A 19,887-nucleotide genomic window follows, 5' to 3' on the forward strand; every position below is an offset into this window, starting at 1 on the left:
GCAGTTCTTACATTTACATTTACATTTATGGCATTTATCAGACGCCCTTATCCAGAGCGACTTACAATCAGTATTTACTGATAAAGTCTCCCTGGAGCAACTTAGGGTTAAGTGTCTTGCTCAGGGACACGATGGTAGTAAGTGGGATTTGAACCCGGGTCTTCTGGTTCATAGGCGAGTGTGTTACCCACTAGGCTACTACCACCAACTTGCTACTACAAGTTCTTCTTGTAAACGATCAGCCATTAATTTACAGAGCTGCGAGAGACCGACACCCGGTTCTTCTAGCCCATTTCTACATAACAGCATCAACATTATTAACACTTTCACTTTTTAATCGTGACCCCCAACCATTTCAGAGTCACTAAAACGTTTGCACTGTACTGTATATTTACATTGATGGCATTTACCAGGGTAAAGTGTCCTGCTCAGGGACAGAAACCCCACAGAGTGGGTGGTAGTAGCCCAGTGGGTAACACCCTCGCCTATGAACCAGAAGACCCAGGTTCAAATCCCACTTACTACCATTGTGTCCCTGAGCAAGACACTTAACCCTGAGTGTCTCCAGTGGGACTGTCCCTGTAAAAACATCTATATACAGGGTGGGCCATTTATATGGATACACCTTAATAAAATGGGAATGGTTGGTGACATTGAACACATTTTATAAGTGGTCAGAAACTTGTAAATAACTCATGAATAAAGTTATGTTAAAACCAAGCACACCATTGTTTTTCTTGTAAAATTGCCAATAAATGTGATGTGTCACATGACCCTCTTCCTATTTATCCAAGATGACCGACTTCAAAATGGCCACTATGGTCACCACCCATCTTGAAAAGTTTGCCCCCTCACATATACTAATGTGCCACAAACAAGACGTTAATATCACCAACCATTCCCATTCTATTAAGGTGTACCCATATAAATGGCCCACCCTGTACATATGTTGATATTAGCTGTACCTGAAAGAATGTTGGATAAAAATTATAAGAACTATAATAATTCAGTGATGTATTATTGTTACCTGTCAGGATCCGGTCCGAAATGGGGGTTACTCCGGTCCGGGTCAGGATCAGGATCCGGACCGGAGTTTCATTGTTGTCCTGTGTAATGTTCCCTAATCGTTCTCACCTGTGTTAATTGTATAAAGCTGCCCTGTTCGTTTCTGTCCGCTGTCAGGTCTTTGAAGTTATGTTCCGTGTTCACCAGTGTCTTCGTCTCGGATGTCTCCCCTGTCTTGTGATTCACCATTAAACCCCTGTTCCGTGATGTCAGGTGAAAGCGTCCTCCATTCCTCGTCACTCCACGTCCTCCTCTCTGTTCACCCGCCGCGTCATGCCCGCATGGACGTGACATTACCATTATTTTTGTAGTAGCAGTAGTAGTAACTGAGTAGAATCTCATGACTAATCCTATTTGCCTGTCAGTTCTATTCATACATGTGCAAGAAACCTATTGTTCATGCCAGCAATGTGCTTAATTGTATGCTTCATAGTATTAATAATCATTTCAATTTAATCTAGCAATAATATAAACATAAATAAAATTAACTCTGTACGTTCTCAGATTCAAACAAGACGTTCCCACTCAGCGCAATAAAACGGGATTATACTTTAATATCACCATTTTCTTTAAATGATCATTATTTATCATCTAAATAACAATATTGAATATTTCCAGTCGGAATAGATTGATTATTGAACGTATGTGTGGACAACACGAGCGCGTTCGCAACAAGTGAAGCGCTCCGGTCCGGTTCGCGGTGAACGACTCGGATGGGATGAATGATTCGAATCCGATGAACGGGCTGGCGCGCGCACGTGAGCCCGGTGTGAAATGGCCGCCCCCGTCTCTCCTCCTCTACATCTGAGATATAGTCGCAAAGGAGATCCAGGAAGAGCAAAGTCCTCATGAAAAGAGTGAGAGACTCTAAAGCAAGAGAGATCCCTCCCAGGAGAAAGAATCTCTCGGAGAGTCGCGGAAAGCGAAAGAAAGAGATAAATCGAAACAGAGAAAGAGATTAGAAAGGAAAAGAGAGAGAGATACGAGAAAGAGCGAGATGAAGAGAGAGAGAGTCCTCCCTAAAAGATCTAGAAGATAGAGAGAAAGCGAGGAAAAGGAAGAAGAAGAAAGAGAGAAAGAGCGAAAGAAATAAAAAGAGCTGAGAAGAGACAAGAAAAAACTACGATGAGAGAAAGAGGAGAGGCGGGAGGAAAAAGAGAGAGGAGAGAGAGAAAGAAAGAGAAGAGAGAAGAAAGAGGATGAAAGAGAGAGAGAGAGAAAGTCAAGGACGAGAAGAGCGAAAAGGAGAGCCGAGAGAAGAGAGAAACCGAAAAAACGAGAGAGAGAAAGAGAGAAAAAAAGGGGGAGGAAAGAGAGAAGAGAGAGAGAGGAAAGACCAGAAAGAGAGAGAGAATATCGCTGGCTTGGAGTCTGAGAAAGGTGAAGAGAGAGATCTCTATCAGAAAGAGATCTATAGTATCTATATAGTCTGCTCACACCAACCTCTCTTATCGCATTCTCATTCCCTCTCCCCTCTCTCTCTCTCCCCCTCTCTCTCTCCCTCTCTCTCTCTCTCTCTCTCTCCACTGTGGGGCAGCGTTTGCGCTCATGCCATTTAAGAGCCGCCCGAAGTTGCCGCCCGGTCACACGCCGACGCCGACCGGCCGGTGGCACATGCCAGTCCGTGAAAGTGACGCCGCGCGACTCCTGGGTCGCGTGGGGGGGCTTTTTTTTTTTTTTTCCTCTCACCCCCCCACACCGGGGAAAGGGGGGGTACGGCGGGGGTCCACCCCACCCCCCCTCCCGAGACGCGTCCGGACGAGCCCCGAAGTCCGGCGGAGGCGCGTCCGGCGAGGGGATAAGATGAACATAAATGGCAGCCGGCTGGTGAACGGTTCTGCGGTGGCCCTGTCTCGCCCCGCGTGGGTCGCCTCAACTTTGGGCGGCATCTTGATCTTCACCATCGTGGTGGACATCCTGGGCAACCTCCTGGTCATCTTCTCCGTCTACAGGAACAAGAAGCTGAGGAACGCGGGTAGGTCATTTCAACCCGCGATTCATTATTACCGGCGATTTATTATCATCATTGTCACCTCGTGAATGATAAAAACACGCCCCCACGTGTCGCCGGTTTCACGTTGGCGACCCACGTGCTCGTCCCGAAAGTTTACCTGGCGCCGTCGGTCACGGGCGGCGGCATCGGCGTGAAACTTCCACGCTCGGGTGGAGATGCACGCTGGTTCTGAAAACGACGGTCCCGATCGGGGGTCCGAACCTAACGGTCCGGTGGTCCGCAGAATTAACCGGGATGAAGATCCACACCGGATACCCGGGCTCGGCACCGGTGTATGTAAATAATGACAATATAATATGATTTAATATCAAGTGAAGTTCAGGAAAAGGACACCTTCACTTGACGTGGATTTCGTTCCCCTGACGCACGTCTAACATCTGGATCTTCTCTGACATATTAAGTATTTAATGGGTACGGTGTAAATAGAATAGCGTAACTAAATTAAAGTTGCACTTCTGTTCGGCAAAATGGGCGTGTTTGCTATTGTACAACTTTCACAAATTTGTCACGTTCACACATTTTTTGACTGAGCCATTTCTTCCAGAAGAATTCGCCAAGTTACCTGCGTGTCGTTGGACTGAAATCCAAACTGCATCTAAACTGGCCAGAATTCTCCACTCATGAATTGAGGTGGCGGCTTAAAACAACGTAGGGAACTAACGTACGGCGAGAGAGACCTAACATTTCCGTCGGAACGATTACAACAGCAATTCAAAATGTGATCGGGTGGCAGTGGCCTAGTGTGTCACACCCTCGCCTGTGAACCAGAAGACCCGGGTTCAAACCCCACTTGCTACCATCGTGTCCCTGAGCAAGACACTTAACCCTGAGTGTCTCCAGGGGGGGACTGTCCCTGTAACTGCTGATTGTAAGGTGCTCTGGATAAGGGCGTCTGGTAAATGCTGTCAATGTAATCGTGGTCGGCAGAATTTATTACGGCCAGGCATTCCTGCAACAATTTACGCGTCTTTTGAGTGCCGTCAAGTGTTGGTAAATTCTGGCAGAGACTCTTTCCTCGTGTCCGACTCCGTCCCTTTGTGGGAAAGTCGCGAGTTCAGCACGCCAGTGTCGGAATTGGCAGATCCGACGTTTCCACGCGAGGGGAGGAATAAGATGGAAACAGCCGCGATGCAAGTGACAATGACCTCAGGGAGAATGCGGCTGGCTTCGTCCAAACTGCTGGATTCCACGTGTGTGAAGTAATTAGCTATGCAAACACCATGTTCAGCTCTTATCACATCATACTAAAATGATGATGATGATGATGATGATTGCTTTTGTTGTTATATTCTCCTCAGTGTGTTCCTCAAAGTTTTTATGGGGTCTTAAAAGTATTCAAAGCTAAATTAAGGGCTTTTACACAGAAAATTGACATATTTTAATTGAATGTAGTGAATATTAAGTATGTCCAGGGTTTGTATGCTTAGTGTGTGTGTGTTCGTTCTGGAGAGGTTAAAGGTCACATGCCGAGCCGAGACCTCAGGTCCAGAGTTGAAGTGATGGCCTGCTGCTGACCATGTGACTCCTCGCCTGATTCGGGGGACAGTGAGTGGGAGCGCCTGCTCCTTCCTGAAGTGAGTTGACGTCGCGCCCCTGGTGTAAGCAGCAGCCCTGAGGTTTAAAAGATATGTTGAAAAGGGTCTGAAGGGGTCCCGTGTCCACCCTGCATGCAGCGCGGGGCCTGAGAAGGTGTGTCCTGGATAACTTGAACCGCAATCTCTTTTTTTTTTTTAAAGTGAGTGATTGTCACATGTGATACACAGCAGCACAGCACACGGTGCGCACAGTGAAATTTGTCCTCTGCATTTAACCCATCACCCTGAGTGAGCGGACCGGGATTCGAACCGTCAACCTTCTGATTACGGGGCCACTTCTTTAACCGCCAGGCCACCGCTGCACCCTGTCTCTTGTAGATGGCACAGTCACAGAACAAAATCAATATTTCACTCGAGGGCCCCGGCCGGGTGGCCTCAATCCCGACAGTGTTCATTTGCTGGTTCGTGGGACCCACGAGGTTCTCTGTCCCCCTGGCACCTCCAGCGCACCTCGTCCTCTGCTTAGCGGGTCACGTTCGTGGGCCGGTAATCGTTCCTTTTAGCCTGGCGTGACATGGCCCCCGACCAGCGCGGCTCCTCGCCGGCGTAGCCCGGCTGCGGCGCGCCGCCCGCACCGTCTTTCGCCTTGCATTACGGCCGGCCTGCCGCCGCACCGTGACAGCGCTGTCTGCTCGCATCACTCACCTTTAGCGCGCCCCCGCCCTCGAGCACCCGCAGCCGTGGGATCGGGAACCGGCCCCTGCTGTTGTCAGGAGTCCGTTAATTATCATCCCACGAAAAAAAAAAAAAAAAAAACGACTACTGTTGCGTGAGCCGCACCTGTGTGGGTCAGAGGAGGGGAAAGGCCTCCTTGCATCTCGAAAGCGCGTGAACCTGGCGGAGTTTAGAGGGAGTCCGGCTCTTTCTCCGTCTCTCCCGGTCCCCTCCTCTCTCCTCGCTCTCCTTTAGTCGCTCTGACATGTATTGGGAGCCCGGAGCGCTCTTATTAAGTAAAGCTCGCTGCTCATTCAAGGGGAACTCCGCGGAGCGCGTTATGCATAAAGTTTATTTGATAGTCGCCTCGTTCGGCGACTTTGACTTTGCCACGGGACAAAACCCTTTCTGATACGATTGCATGTCCATCAGCAGGGGAAAAAAATGTCTTTGTGTGAGGACAGGGACTCTTTTTTCCAGTAAATTCCCAGAAAGAAACCATCATGACGATGAAGGCTGATGCTGAATAAATGGTATACAGCATCAGGCCAAACGTTTGCTACCAGGACGCACATAAATCATTTCACCCAGGCCCCACCTCCCCAAAAAAGCACTTTCCACTTCCCCTTGTCCCTGGGAAGTCGACAAATGGTGTAAAGCATGGCCAATCAAGCATATTTCCTGCTGCACAGCAGAAACGCCGCGCGCCCCAACACGCCGCTTCTTTTTTTTAAGGTCAGCAGTGCACTTGGCGGGGGACAGATGTTACCTTTCTGTTGGACTGACGGTGAGAGAACAGCACCGGCGATCTGGGACGTTGGTAACGTGCGTTATGAATTCATTGGGAATTTTCCAAGGTAAATCTGGTGATTTAGTGGGCAGTATGTCACCAAAGGTGGACTGTTCAAGGGGAGGAACGATAGGGCCCGTGAACCAAAAGACCCAGGTTCAAATCCCGCTTACTAGCATTGCGTCCCTGAGCAAGACACTTAACCCCGAGTGTCTCCAGGGGGGGACTGTCCCTGTAACTACTGATTGTAAGTCGCTCTGGATAAGGGCATCTGGTAAATGCCATAAATGACGCACATGCGCACAACATGAGTGAAAGTGCGGTTTTTAATAAGCCAGGAAACAGTTTAAACTCTAAGCGTACGTGAGGCCAGACAAGGTGAGACTGTCTGGTACTCATTGCAACAAATGAACTGTTTCTTAATCGAGAATCGATTTTGAGTCAATTCGTGAGTCACATTGAGATTTGCCGAATTCTTAATGACCATCACATCTGACAGATCTGAACAATGTTCTGATTAAGCCATTTGTACGGTTTTAATTTAACCGACAACAAACAGAGTCAGGGAAGGTGTCAGGATGTAAGAAACAGAGGCCAAGGGGCATTATGAACGTGCCTTTCACTCACTTACTCACCATTCATAACCGAGGGACGGTATCTTCTGCATGACTGACAGGAAGTCTTCCTTCCCGACAAGGCCCTACGGTAACTCCCTACCACCTAGGCAGCGGTATTACAAGCCAGGGCGGGTCGCTGCAAGGTCATCACTGCAACTAACTCAACATCAACAGACGCACCCCCATAAACTGAAAAGTAAAAAAATGACACACGTACGAGAGCAATTGCAGACTGCTCCGTGTCTGCTTGGATCGTCTTCCGATGCGCTGACATGAAAGTGCTGCTCGGGGCCTAAGTACACGAGGCTGGAGGAGCCATCTTATTCAGCGCTGTTCGTGCCTTATTTAGCCCGGCTAAAACACATCCTTACGCGATGAACAGCCTTCACACGATCAGGACAACTCCTCGGGAAACTTGCCGAAACCTTCTCACCGCTTTCGTAATTATCCCCGACTGGAATGCTAAAGCAATTTCCTGCAGAAGATAGCGTGTGCACTGGCTATAACTTTTTACGAAGATTAATGAGATTCTTTTAAACCAATTTTTTTTTATGTCTTGATTCATGCGTGCCAGCAATTCACAAAAAAAGTGATGAAAAGACGACATGGGGGCCTTCAATCACAGCCATGATCAATTGATTCACGCAGAGTCAGAATTCCCATCAACATGTTATCGCGCTAACATTTGCATTTTCCAAACCTGAAGTGCAGCGTGTCGAATAGACAAAAAGTCTTTGCGCAGTCGCTTGACTTCATCGTTTTTTAAATTTTATATCTCTCTCGCTTGAAGCTGGTCGCCACGTGGCTGCCCCCGCGTTAGCATGCCATCCCTGGCACGGCGCCGCCGTACACGTGTTAGCGCGCAATAACAACAGTTCGGTGGCCCGGCCTAATGTATTCATCATGCCCAAATTAATTGAAACATCATATTCGATTTCCACTTCGCAGCCAAGCAAACAAGCGCTGACACCTGAATCAGAAGCAGCCGCCGCCGCCGCCACCGCGGCCTCCTTGAATCTCATTACGAGTGTGTGCCGACGACTCCTGTTTATTCGCTCGAGTCAGCATTTCCCCCTCCCTCGGCAGAGCTCGGCCCGGTGAGAACATCGTAAAGTAATTAGATCCCGGCGCTCCCGTTCTTGCGTGGAAAAAAAAAAAAAACCCCGCCGTGCGTTCGGTGGGTTTCCGGCTAAATGCTAATACGAACTAGCGGCCCGGGCGTCCACTTCGTAACAGGGAGTCAAGTGAAATTTTAAAACCAGAATGTGGCCACTTTGTTTGAAATTGTTTTTTTTTTTTTTTTTTTTTTTTAAATTGACCTAGAAAACGTCTGGATCATTTTTTTCTATAGAATTCGACAACTTTGCCGTACATGATGCAAGCCTAGCTGGCACATATATAATTAAAACTCAACCATTTGATCTATTTTGGGATCTTGCTGTGTGGTTCGCTGTATGAAAACAGCATTTTTTTTTTTAAAGAAAAGCTTTTTTTTTTGGTGTGCGTGTGTGTTTGTGGGTTTTTTTTTTTTTTTAGGAAAGCCAGACGTCATCTAGACAAACGCGTTCCATTTTGCCACTGCGGCCACGCTTGCGGGAACCACATCACACGTGTAGCGCATTTGCCGGCTGTTGTGGGCGGCGGTGCTTTGTGTGTGTTGCCCACACGACGTTTGCCGCTAATCTGCCATGTTTCCTTTTCGACAATGCGGCCGCTTTTGGTGGCGGCGTGCAAAGCGTCGTTGTAAAAAAAGGCGAGCGCCACGTGCCCGGCCCTCTCGCTGCCCTCCAAAGACTCTGTGAATTTTGGCCTTGTGCCTCCTTTCCTTGTGTGTGAAGTGGGGAAGATAAGTTGTGACCAAAGGATCGGCCCAAAGCTGATATGCCATTAGTGGCACCGGCACGCGTGCTGGGGACGTGCAACAAGCCTGCGAAAGGCTTTTACGGCCGCATTCCAGCACTTCCTCTCCTGTGCGTTGGCCTCCGATCTGCTTCCGCTTTGCCGGGCAACGTGTCTCAATGTTCCACGTTAACGGTTAACGTAGATGATAGAATTTAAATGGGATAACCTTTGCGGACATGGACGGTGCCGCTGACATTATGCAGCGATGGAGCTGTTCCATTGCAGGTTGCACGGTTATGCCGCCGTAATTTACACCATGACTGTACTCGCCTGTCAGGCTTGCTCACACAGTGCATACACGGTGCATCAGAATAGCGGCATGTCCTGGAAATGCATGTTTTTTTAGGGCAGTTCGGGACTGGGTGGCTGGATGAGAGATGATACAAGTCACGTGTCTGAAATGTCCATCCAGAGTACACACCTCCCCAATCCCCAAGTTACAAGTTTACGCAATTAGTGAATAATCTTAATCATTTTATTATTAAGTAATTTATCACGAGTTCATCACCAGTAATGGATTTAAATGTGGGCACCCAGGTCAGCATCTTCTTGGGGGCAATAAGGGCCCCCAATGTATGTGTGTATGTGTGTGTGTGTGTGTGTGTTTTGATGTCTTTCAAACTGGTTTGAAAAGAATGTATTTTGATGTAGAGAACAGAAAACTGCTAAAACACCCCCCACATCCAAATAAAATCATTCAATAAATAAAATTAGCTAAAAAATCAGAATTTCAATGGAATTGTTTCACCCATAAAGACGTTTAATGTAACCCCTGCACACCACCTTCACACGTGATTACCGCATTTCCACCAATTGTTAAGCCAACTGCAGAAAGCATTACAAAGCACACAGGCCGCTGACCTAAATGATTCAGAGAAAAGCAGCATCATGGCTTGGATTCTCAATATCACACATGACATAACATGTGTGGTTAAAATATGCATAAGAAGGTTAAAAATAAATAAAACACGTGCTCGAATGGTGAACAGTCAACAGTTAAAAAGATCCACGGGACGACAAGTGGTTTTGATAACACGCACCAGAATTACCACTGTTGCTTTAATCTGAGGCGTGCCATGATGGAAAGACAAACCCTCCATTATACCTGACAGCAAGCACATGTCAGGGATTTCTGGGCGTTCACAAGAGACAGGGATGCTGGAAAGAGTTTTATAGTGAAAGTGATTGTGAAACACTGCTCCACAGCATACGGTGCACAGAGTGAAACATGTCCTCTGCTTTTAACCATCACCCTTGGTGAGCAGTGGGCAGCCATGACAGGCGCCCGGGGAGCAGTGTGTGGGGACGGTGCTTTGCTCGGTGGCACCTCAGTGGCACCTTGGCGGATCGGGATTCAAACCGGCAACCTTCTGATTACGGGGCCACTTCCTTAACCGCTAGGCTGAGTTCTGCCCCTGAGTTCTGAGCTGAGTCTGTATTTTACAATCTAGTTCCGGGTGGGTTTGTTTTCATCTTTCGAGACCAGAATGAAGTACGTTCATGTGTAACAGAATCGATTGTAATCTCATTGGTTAAAAAAAAAATCCTCCCTCTCTGCACATACTGTAGACTTTGCCAAAATATTCTTAAGTAAACAAATATGACCAGTATGCCTTCGGATTTACATTGACATTGATGTAATGAAACTCATCAGATTCATCTTATAAAATGCTATGGATCTGATTTGGCCAAAATTGTTGCCGCTTTGTTCTTTATGCAAGATGAGTGCACACACCTATCCGATCTAGAACATTCCAAATGATAGCATTTCTGGGTAGCCAGCTTGTGCATGTTGTAAAGCGAGTGCAGTTGCATATGAGATCGGTAACATAGCACAAAGTGTAGACGTTAACACGCTTCAACAGCAGTTCTGTTTGCGTTGTAGGACTGATTTACATTGCCCATATGATTTACATTTATGCTTCTTTGTCAAATCTCTGTCTGGGAGAGGATGGACTAATGATTAATGCTATTTTTATACACACAGTTCAAAAAGGGGAGGAGCCTGTAGGCATGACTGACAGCTCTACACACCCACGTCACTACGCTGTAGGATTTAAACCCCCTTCCTGTCGACACACGCCCAGGTGTAGCACAGTGTCCGTCTCACCATGCTTTCACCTCGGTTTCCCTCCGTTCTATAGACTCCTAATATCCTCAGTGGACGTCATGGACAGTAGACTGCTCAGGACCTCACCCACCATTCAAATTGTGAATTGATCTTACATATCAAAAGAATGGGCCCTGCATAGTTGACTCCCATTTACATTTACATTTACATTTAAATTTACGGCATTTATCAGAAGTCCTTATCCAGAGTGACTTACAGTCAGTAGTTACAGGGACAGTCCCCCCCTGGAGACACTTTAGGTTAAGTGTCTTGCTCAGGGACAAAATGGTAGTAAGTGGGATTTGAACCTGGGTCTCCTGGTTCACAGGCGAGTGTCCTACCCACTAGGCTACCACCACCCTCCCTGAGAAGAAAAGTCCAGGGTTTTAATACGTAACTATTACTGTGAGGGGACGTTGCCGCTAAAACGAAGACCTAAACTGAATGGGTGGCCGACGGGTGGCATTCCCGTCTCTCTCGATCTGAGAGAGACCCCGCTTGAAATTCAGCTGTGAAATTCCAGCAGATGCTTGTCAGTGGGGAAGTGTGGCATGATGGGTTTTAATGAACAACTAATTAGCAATGGGGGGGGGGTCAAAAACAGCCTGTAAGATTTATTTTTTCTGCTGACCACCGCGCTACTCAGTAAAGTTGTTATATTTACTTCTCTTAATACTATCAGTGTGAATATTCACTAGACGCTACGCTTGATAAACCGTAACGCAGCTGCCTCCCACGAAGTGACCTCCAACGGTAAAATCGAGTGCTCCACCAAATGGGCCCTCCGGGGCCTTGTGGGTTCCTGCTCTAATTTAGGTCTCCTGATGATTGTCTGCTAAATCGGGCGGCATCTAGGAACAGAAGAGATTGGAGCGGAACTGTTATAAATGCGTATAAATTCTGATCGGATGCCGTTTCGCTGCCGAGTGTGGTTGAGCAAGTCTCGTTGAAATTAGAAAAATTCGAATCAAATGTCCCTCCAAAGCAGTGGGATGCGGGTTAGGTAGCGTGGTTAGGTAGCTGATCACAGAAGACTCCAGGGCACAGATGAGTGGAAATGTTCTTCAGGAGGATAATAAACATCACGTGACCACAGCAGGTGCTGTCCAAATCCTTTTAATAGGGAAGGCATATGAAAGACTTAGGAAATATGCGATTTAATTTAGAAGCGCTGAAGGTTGCGCCGTGCGATACCAACTGGCAGCGCGGACGAGAGGACTGATGGTATGGTGTATAAAAAGCTTCAACTCCGTTTTTCCATAGGTCTCGGGTTTCACTCGTCGCAAAGCCATCCTGACTAGGGGTGTGCGCTGTGCCCCACCGCGAAGGTCGTGCGCTAAAGGCCTCGATGGGGCTGTGCAGTCGTCCTGAAATACGAATAACTGTCAATAACCCTGCGAATAGCCACCAGTGAAATGGGATACACTGCTTTACTGTTACGAAGAACATGTAGGAGATTTGCGGCTCTAATCCACAGTGATGAAATTTACTTTTTTTTTTTTTGTGGGGGATCCAGATATATTATATATATCAGCAATACAAATGTAATTTGTGAAGATTCATTTTGATTCAGTTTCAAGTAAAGTTACAGTCAAAAGATTTAACACACGTTTAGAACAAAGCAGAATAAGACTCACAGCTATGAAACAACATGTGGGTATATATAGTAATGTGTTTCCTGCATTAGATTCGCAGCCTCTATAGAGTATGTGTGTCCTAGCTTTTTATTCCAAATGTTCGAAAATATATATATATATTTTTGTATGACATTCCTGTTGCAGGTGTGAATCTACCAGGTTTATCACAATATCTTTTTCCTTCTTTTAGGTTTTTTGGAAGTCTGGGGGCAGGATCATGGTCGTTTGTGTTGTAAATTCTATTGGCTGATGACTGTTGATTTTGTGATTGTCTGTTGTCTACATCATGTTATCTGACAAAAGTAAGGCATTCATCAACAAACAGATATGATCACATACCTAAGCTACCCCTGTGTCAAAAAGTGGACATTTTTTTTACATTAAATTTTTTTGTATGTAATCACAAACCTAAGCCACCCCTGTGTCAAAACTTGAGAGTGGAAAATTCACTTTTTTTACATTAAAAAATATGTTTTTACATCCACTTGAGAGTGGAAAATTCACTTTTTTTTAACATTTAAAAATAATTGCTTAGCATTGCAGATTTTTTTCTAAGTGGAATTCTATATATATATATATATACATGAATGCGTTTTTTTGTTTTTCTTTAGGTAATATTTTCGTGGTGAGTCTTGCGGTCGCTGACCTGGTGGTGGCGCTTTACCCGTACCCCCTCGTCCTCGTCTCCATTTTTCACAACGGCTGGAACCTGGGCTTCGTCCACTGCCAAATCAGCGGATTCCTGATGGGACTGAGCGTCATCGGGTCCATCTTCAACATCACCGGCATCGCCATCAACCGCTACTGCTACATCTGCCACAGCCTCAAATACGACAAGCTGTACAGTGACAAGAACTCGCTTTGCTACGTGCTCCTCATCTGGGTGCTGACTGTGTTGGCAATCGTGCCCAACTTCTACGTGGGCTCGCTGCAGTACGACCCCCGGGTTTTCTCGTGCACCTTCGCCCAGTCGGCCAGCCCCGTCTACACCATCGCGGTGGTCTTCTTCCACTTCATCCTTCCCATCATGATTGTAACCTACTGTTACCTGCGGATCTGGGTCCTGGTGATCCAGGTGAGGAGGCGGGTCAAGCCGGAGCTCCGGCCCAAGCTCACGCCGCATGACGTGAGGAACTTTGTCACCATGTTTGTGGTCTTTGTCCTGTTCGCCGTCTGCTGGGCGCCCCTCAACTTCATCGGCCTGGCCGTGGCCCTGGACCCCGCTCGCATAGTGCCGCTCATCCCAGAGTGGTTCTTCGTGTCGAGTTACTTCATGGCCTACTTCAACAGCTGCCTTAATGCCATCGTCTACGGACTGCTGAACCAGAACTTCAGACGAGAGTACAAAAAAATAATTGTCTCGCTTTGCACGGCGAGGATGTTCTTCCCCGACAGTTCCAACGATGCTGCTGACAGGATCAAAAGCAAGCCGTCCCCATTAATGACAAACAACAACCAAGTCAAAGTCGACTCTGTATAAACGCTCAAAGCTAACGGGGTGCTGTGGAAAAGAGAAAATAGCGAAGACATAAATGAAACATACCAAAAAAAAATAACCCGTCTCAGACGCCTCCAGCTGGCACACTGTTTAAGTACAGCGCCGTTTTTTTTTTTTCTCACAGGATTCCAGTCGAGTACATTATGTCTCAGTACGTCTCAATGTTTACAATAAATAGCAATTTCTTGGGATTCCTTATTGATTTTTCTTGTTACAGTCGCGCGCATGGCGGTCTTCTGTAAGTGACGAATGCGGTAGGAATGGTGTGAAATCCCATCAGGCTGTCGTGGGTTTTCGGCAGCCCGTAAAAGCTGGATGGACGCAGGGAATGCAGGGATGGCTTCCTCCGGAACGAACATGGCGCGGTTAAGGGGACTTTATACCTCACTGACAATACAGCGTTATTTTCGTGCTTTTGAACGTGGCCTCACATCTGCAGCGCACTAGACTTCATAAGCATGTATGACTTGTTATAAGCATATGTTTTCTTTTCTTTGCAGGAACAAATGTTGAACACGTGTCAAACAAGTCGTTGTAATGACATCATGACATTATTCTATTATTATAAGTGTGAAAGGTTGGCCGAGTGCATTTGCGAGGCAATATATTACATCCGGATGCAAATCAGGAGAATATTTCTGTTAACGGCGGCCATGTTCTCTGTGTGCGGTTCAGATATGCACTGAATCCGCTGGCTTCTTCCCAGTTGCTGCTAAAATATCTTAAGCAAGAAAGACTGAAAAAGAAATAAAATAAACCAACAAAAGCAATATATAAAAGGACTCGTTCAAAAAACCCACAGGAACTGTGAAATTTGTCATTGTTGTTATTAATATTATTAAAATGACTGACCTGGCTGTGAGTGGAAAAAAACAAAAAAACATGAAGATGTCATATAATTGTCATACTTTTTTTTAAATATTATTATTAAATGAAAGTATTGTTTACAAAAAAAAATATTATAAGTCTTGGCTTGTTTGTCTTGAAGCTGTGAAACATAAATGGACTGAAACTAACTGAGAAGAGAACTTGTCATGGATGACGTCCAAAATTTGTGGTAAAACGCTGACTGGAGGGTTTTGTATTCTTCATGACAATCATATATTTTTTTTTCGTACAGGTTACCGATCAAATAAAAAAATGTTACAAATAAACCCCACTCTCTCTCCACAAGCAATGCATCGTGTCATCGCACCGTTTCGTTCTTGTTGGGAGTAATGCGCTCTTCTTCTCACTTGTGTCATTAAATGACCTGTTGTCCACGTTTTGTGAAAATGGTGAGTGGCCAGATGAACTATTTTTAAACAGCAGGACATAAGCTCTCCAAACTGACCTGCTTCCAAGCCCACGGCAGGCTATTTCTGGGGCGTGCAGCTGAACGTGTCTGTAAAGCTTAGGCCGCTGGAGTCATTGTGTTTGTCTGCAAACAGGCTCCACGAAGGACCGGCGTCCCACCGGTTAGCTCAAATCAATGTGTTTCACTGCAACTGACAGTCCTCATATATTTCAATCATCGCTAGTCATCTTTGCACAAAGACCCTTCCAAGTATGCGGAGATCAATTATATCTGGAAATAAGTGTACAGATGCATTCGACGTGCAATGTGTGAATGATTGTTTTAGACGAGCGAACAAGAACTTCTCTGTAGACCCCATCAAACCTTCATGTGTTTATAATGAGGATCGAGATGTTCAGCAAAAAAATACTCTGCGATGTGGAGCGCTGCCTCCCATTCCAATCATGACTGTAGACAAGCTGTGAGCATTAGTAATTATCATTAGTCGGGACAGATGAAAGGTGGCGCGGCGCTGCACTGCCTTCCCCCTGTGGACCGGGAGAGTAGTCATGCATGTTCGCGCCACAAAGTGCTCTCGGAATTTCTGGGATTTCCAGACGAGGCGAGGTGGCGTGCGGCCTGGCCCCGGTGTGTCTCTGGGAAAGGTTGTCCTGTGGTCCCCACGGGGTTCTCTGCAGCAGGGATCCACCACGCCGCTCCAGATTGGCTGCGTTCGCTGCCGCGTGCACTGGGCTGGGAGTAATGGGCTCCTGCGAGCGTGTGTATTGGAGTTTGTGTTTGAGTGCATGTGGGTGATAAAGAAGCTGCTATCGCCGGGTTTATCTTAATTCCCTAGTGTTTGCCAGCCTTACAAATACAAACTTAGCACTGTTTATGTTCAGAAATCTAAATAGAATCTTTATTTTATTTATTTTATTGTCACATTGGAAATCATAAAACTCTTGATATTTGCATAAATTCCAATTAGATAACTAACATGTTCGTTGTTGATTAGTATCGTTTGCAATAACAATATATGGTGTATGTGTGAACTTTGTATGTAGATGTGTGAGGAATATATGGTGTATGTGTGAGGTTTGTATGAAGATGCATGAGGAATATATGGTGCATGAGTGAGGTTTGTATGGAGATGCGTGAGGAATATATGGTGTATGTGTGAGGTTTGTATGTTGATGCGTGAGGAATATATGGTGTATGTGCGAGGTTTGAGAATCTAGCCTCTTTTTCACCTCCTCAGTGTCCATTTTCGCATCTCTCTTGCGATAATTATAACGCATCGCCTGATGACGGTAGCCAAGAATTGCAAATGAAATTAACATTACAATGTTCCATACAAATGAACATTTACTAAAACAATTTTACATCATGTGAAAGCCTTTTATCAAGCACCAAAACAAGTTTACAAGTGCGAGTCATATGGATAGACTGGAAGTTTGTCTTTACGACTGCTCATTTACAGATTAAGGGCTCTCTTGCCTCCCACAATGGTTGTATGGTCCTTAGTAATGGACAATGGCTGGTTAGGGATACTCATGGATGAGGTGATACTTTTTTACACCAGCAATGAGAGTTGTCGTGGATTTCAAGGTGGTTGAGAAGCAGTAATTAAGAGTTTCGGGTCACTGTCTTTGGCTGTGTTTTTGACTGACTTCTTCACAATATAGAACAGCAGATAGCATGTCATGCAAGACATTTCTTGATTTCATCATTGGTCAGTCGTAGGGCTTGTGTAAAATTGCTTTTCTGACCTTCCTCAGAATGGCTGAATACAATATGAATCCATCGGATTTGTAAGATGGACGTGTCAAATTTGATTTTCTCTGTATCATTACCACTTGTCACTGTCAGACTGGAGCTGAGACCAAATTGGTTCCTTCTTTTACTTCTTTTTTAAGTTTTACTTTTGAATTCTGCCTTTATTCAGCAATCATCTTAAAACAGTGAGCCTTATCATCAACAGAGGTCAACAGAGGAGCTTGTAAAAAAAAAGAACACTCAGCACATGCAGCTTCTCTAAAATGACCCTAAATGCTTCTAAAGACCAGGACTTCGCTGGATGCATTTTCACCTGCGAAACAGCGTGGTCCTTTGCCTCAGAGGTGATAAATACAGCCAGTACCGAGAAATGAGCTGGAGGAGCTGAAGAACCTGCCACAGGGCGAACCCCGGGGGTGATGTCAAGCACTACTGGTAGATTTTGTGGTTCTGGAAAGTTTACTTGAGGCTGTCTTTAGAAAAAAAAAAAAAAAGTGTGACCTTACATACTACCCGAGCTAAAATCAAATCTCCCTTATGCTTTTAGCACATACAAAAAAAAAAAAAAAAACAACTAATATGAATTTTGGGGAATGTTTGAAGTCCTCGGGCGAACTCTGAGCATTAGCGCAGCGATACCGAGGCTACCGGTTCTAGAGCCTCGCGGTCTTTGATGAATGTGCCTTCGCACACAATGCGGCAACTAATTTTATGTTTGGCAAGATCCATTAGGAGTCATTTAGATGTGCTCTCCTTTAAGCAGATATTGCATTATTTAGCTTTAACTGTGGTCATATTTCATTCATCAGGCTGTATTTTTAGCCCTGTGCAAAAAGCCTGCATGACGGGTTAATTGGGTCACGCTGAATGTGATTCCAACTCTACATTCAATATATCCGTATACTCTTCTATATACAAAATTCTGCTGCATAGTGTTCAGCTGACAAAGCACCATGTATGACTTAAATTGTATATACACACACACACACACATACACACACACACACAAAGCCAATTTTTCTGATGATTTGAAGTCTTTGGTGCGACTCATAATGAGTTTGCACTTATATGTATATGTACAGTGTGTGTGTATGTATGTATGTATATATATATATATATGTGTTTATATATATATATATGCGCAAACTCATTATATCGGTTCAGGAAAATGAGCAGGCGAGTCACTGGAGGTTCTTCAGATTAGCTTCCGTGCACGCTCCACCAGCCTACAAGCAGCATTCAAACACGCACTCATTATAGGGTGGCAATTTGCATGAGCTTTAAATTAAATGGCAAAACTAATTAGCCAATCCAAGTTTAAACCGGCTCCAGAATGAGTTCAGAGCCTGAGTTGCCCCAGAGACTTCAAATCAACAGAAAAATTGGCTTTGTGCATGTAATTAACGCGCCAAAAGAGCTCCTCACGCGCCCTGTTTGGGACTCTATTAAGAAAGTGTGTCAACAGACGAGAAACAATTCGACCCCGGTGTGACCAAAACAAATGTTCGCCATGGGCTTTCGGAGTTTTATTTTTTTTATTTTTTGCCTTGTCCCCCCTCCAGGTCCTCATAAATATCGCATAGTGGCTGTGTTGCAACCGTGCTGCCGCTGAAGATGAAGAATTTGTTTATTTGCCGGCGGAAACGCGGCAGCCTGTTACGAACTCAGCTGAATGGGCGGGAAACGGGGAATGTATGGGACTTTTTTACGGCAGGCTGCAGGTCTCGGGCGGTGAAATGAAAAAAAATAAAAAACTGAATCGACGCGGCCATTTTGGCAATTTTCCCGCCCGTGAGCCGCCACGCCACTCCCGTTTCACCTGTTGTAACGTCCTGATGCTCTTTTAAATGCACCTGCACTCGAACCGGTGCGGCGGCGGCACTTACTGCTCCAGCTCCTCCGCGGGGGTCCGGCTCTAAAAGCCTCATTTCTGAGGCAGGGGGGAATCGGAGAGTGGCGAAACATCAAGTCCAAATCATGCCCCTGGAGATCAAATCCCTGACAGATGGGGGTAGGAAGGATGAGGAAAAAGAGGGGGGGGGGGGTGAACTTGCGTGACACGGTAGAAGCGCTTGCCGGTTCTGAGGGGCAATATATAGATTTCAGCCTTCGTCGTGGGACCAAAAGAAAAGAGAATAAAAAAAAAAAAAAAAGAGTTAATTTGCGAGGCGGAGCCGACGAGGTTCAGTCGAGCATGAGCGCCGTGAATCATCGGCGAGAGACTGAGCGAGGACGGGGACACGGGGAGGGAGAGAGGGACCAGGGGCCGGGGATAAGAATAAAACCCGACGCTGCTCCGATTGTACGTTCGTCTGCAGTCAGCATTGTGAGCCGCGGGGTGTCACCTCGCCACCTCCCAGGATGGAAAGAGAATGACAGGCCTTGTACGTTCTGTCCCTAACCTCACCTTTAGACCAAGGTGTCCACAGGGTTTTCTTGGGCCATTTCTGGACAATTTGGACACTCCACATTTCTGCATGTGTTGTTTTAAGAGGAATTGCTTTACATCGTCCCGAATGAGGAGGGAAAAAACGATTCTTGCTTTTTACCTTTTGTGTTGTGTTGTCTAATAATTTTGTGTTGTGAAATATTTGAGCACAGTGCGCATTTATTATGAAACCGTACTGTTAAATTGTTCATTTTGTTTCATCATTGGTGAAACATTCGAGTAGAACCCGAGACCCAGGCAGGACATCATTGTTGGGATGCGTCGTAACACCGACCAGGCGAATTGGGAAGGCGCGGCCCGCCCCTGACTCTCTGGGCCGCATCCTTGCGCGGCCACATTAATATTAAATATGCGGAGTGGAACTCTGACATGCTGGTGGGGAGGCACCCTACAGCATCTGGTAATCGTATGCCTCTTTTCAACAGTCCATCTTCCTATGCGCTTTGACAACGCTGACCTTTCAGCGCGCTCTCTCATTAGCGAATCCATTCTTCCAGTCTTGCA

At 45.9% G+C, this 19,887-nt stretch overlaps 1 protein-coding gene across 2 annotated transcripts; it reads left to right on the forward strand.

Moving 5' to 3' along the window:
• The first annotated feature begins 2,867 nt into the window (after positions 1 to 2,867).
• Positions 2,868 to 14,674, forward strand: mtnr1ab (melatonin receptor 1A b). Of its 2 annotated transcripts, XM_028959952.1 has the most exons (3): positions 2,909 to 3,040; positions 12,575 to 12,686; positions 12,996 to 14,674. In XM_028959952.1, exons 2-3 carry the CDS (start codon positions 12,671 to 12,673, stop codon positions 13,862 to 13,864), a joined length of 885 nt encoding a protein of 294 aa, XP_028815785.1. In that variant the 5' UTR covers positions 2,909 to 3,040; positions 12,575 to 12,670; the 3' UTR covers positions 13,865 to 14,674. The 2 variants fall into 2 exon arrangements, with proteins under 2 accessions (XP_028815784.1, XP_028815785.1); XM_028959951.1 differs by lacking the exon at positions 12,575 to 12,686 and having other exon boundaries at positions 2,868 to 3,040.
• Positions 14,675 to 19,887: the final 5,213 nt, after the last annotated feature.

The sequence above is a fragment of the Denticeps clupeoides genome, chromosome 18, assembly GCF_900700375.1.
Source record: "Denticeps clupeoides chromosome 18, fDenClu1.1, whole genome shotgun sequence".
Lineage (NCBI taxonomy): Eukaryota > Metazoa > Chordata > Actinopteri > Clupeiformes > Denticipitidae > Denticeps > Denticeps clupeoides.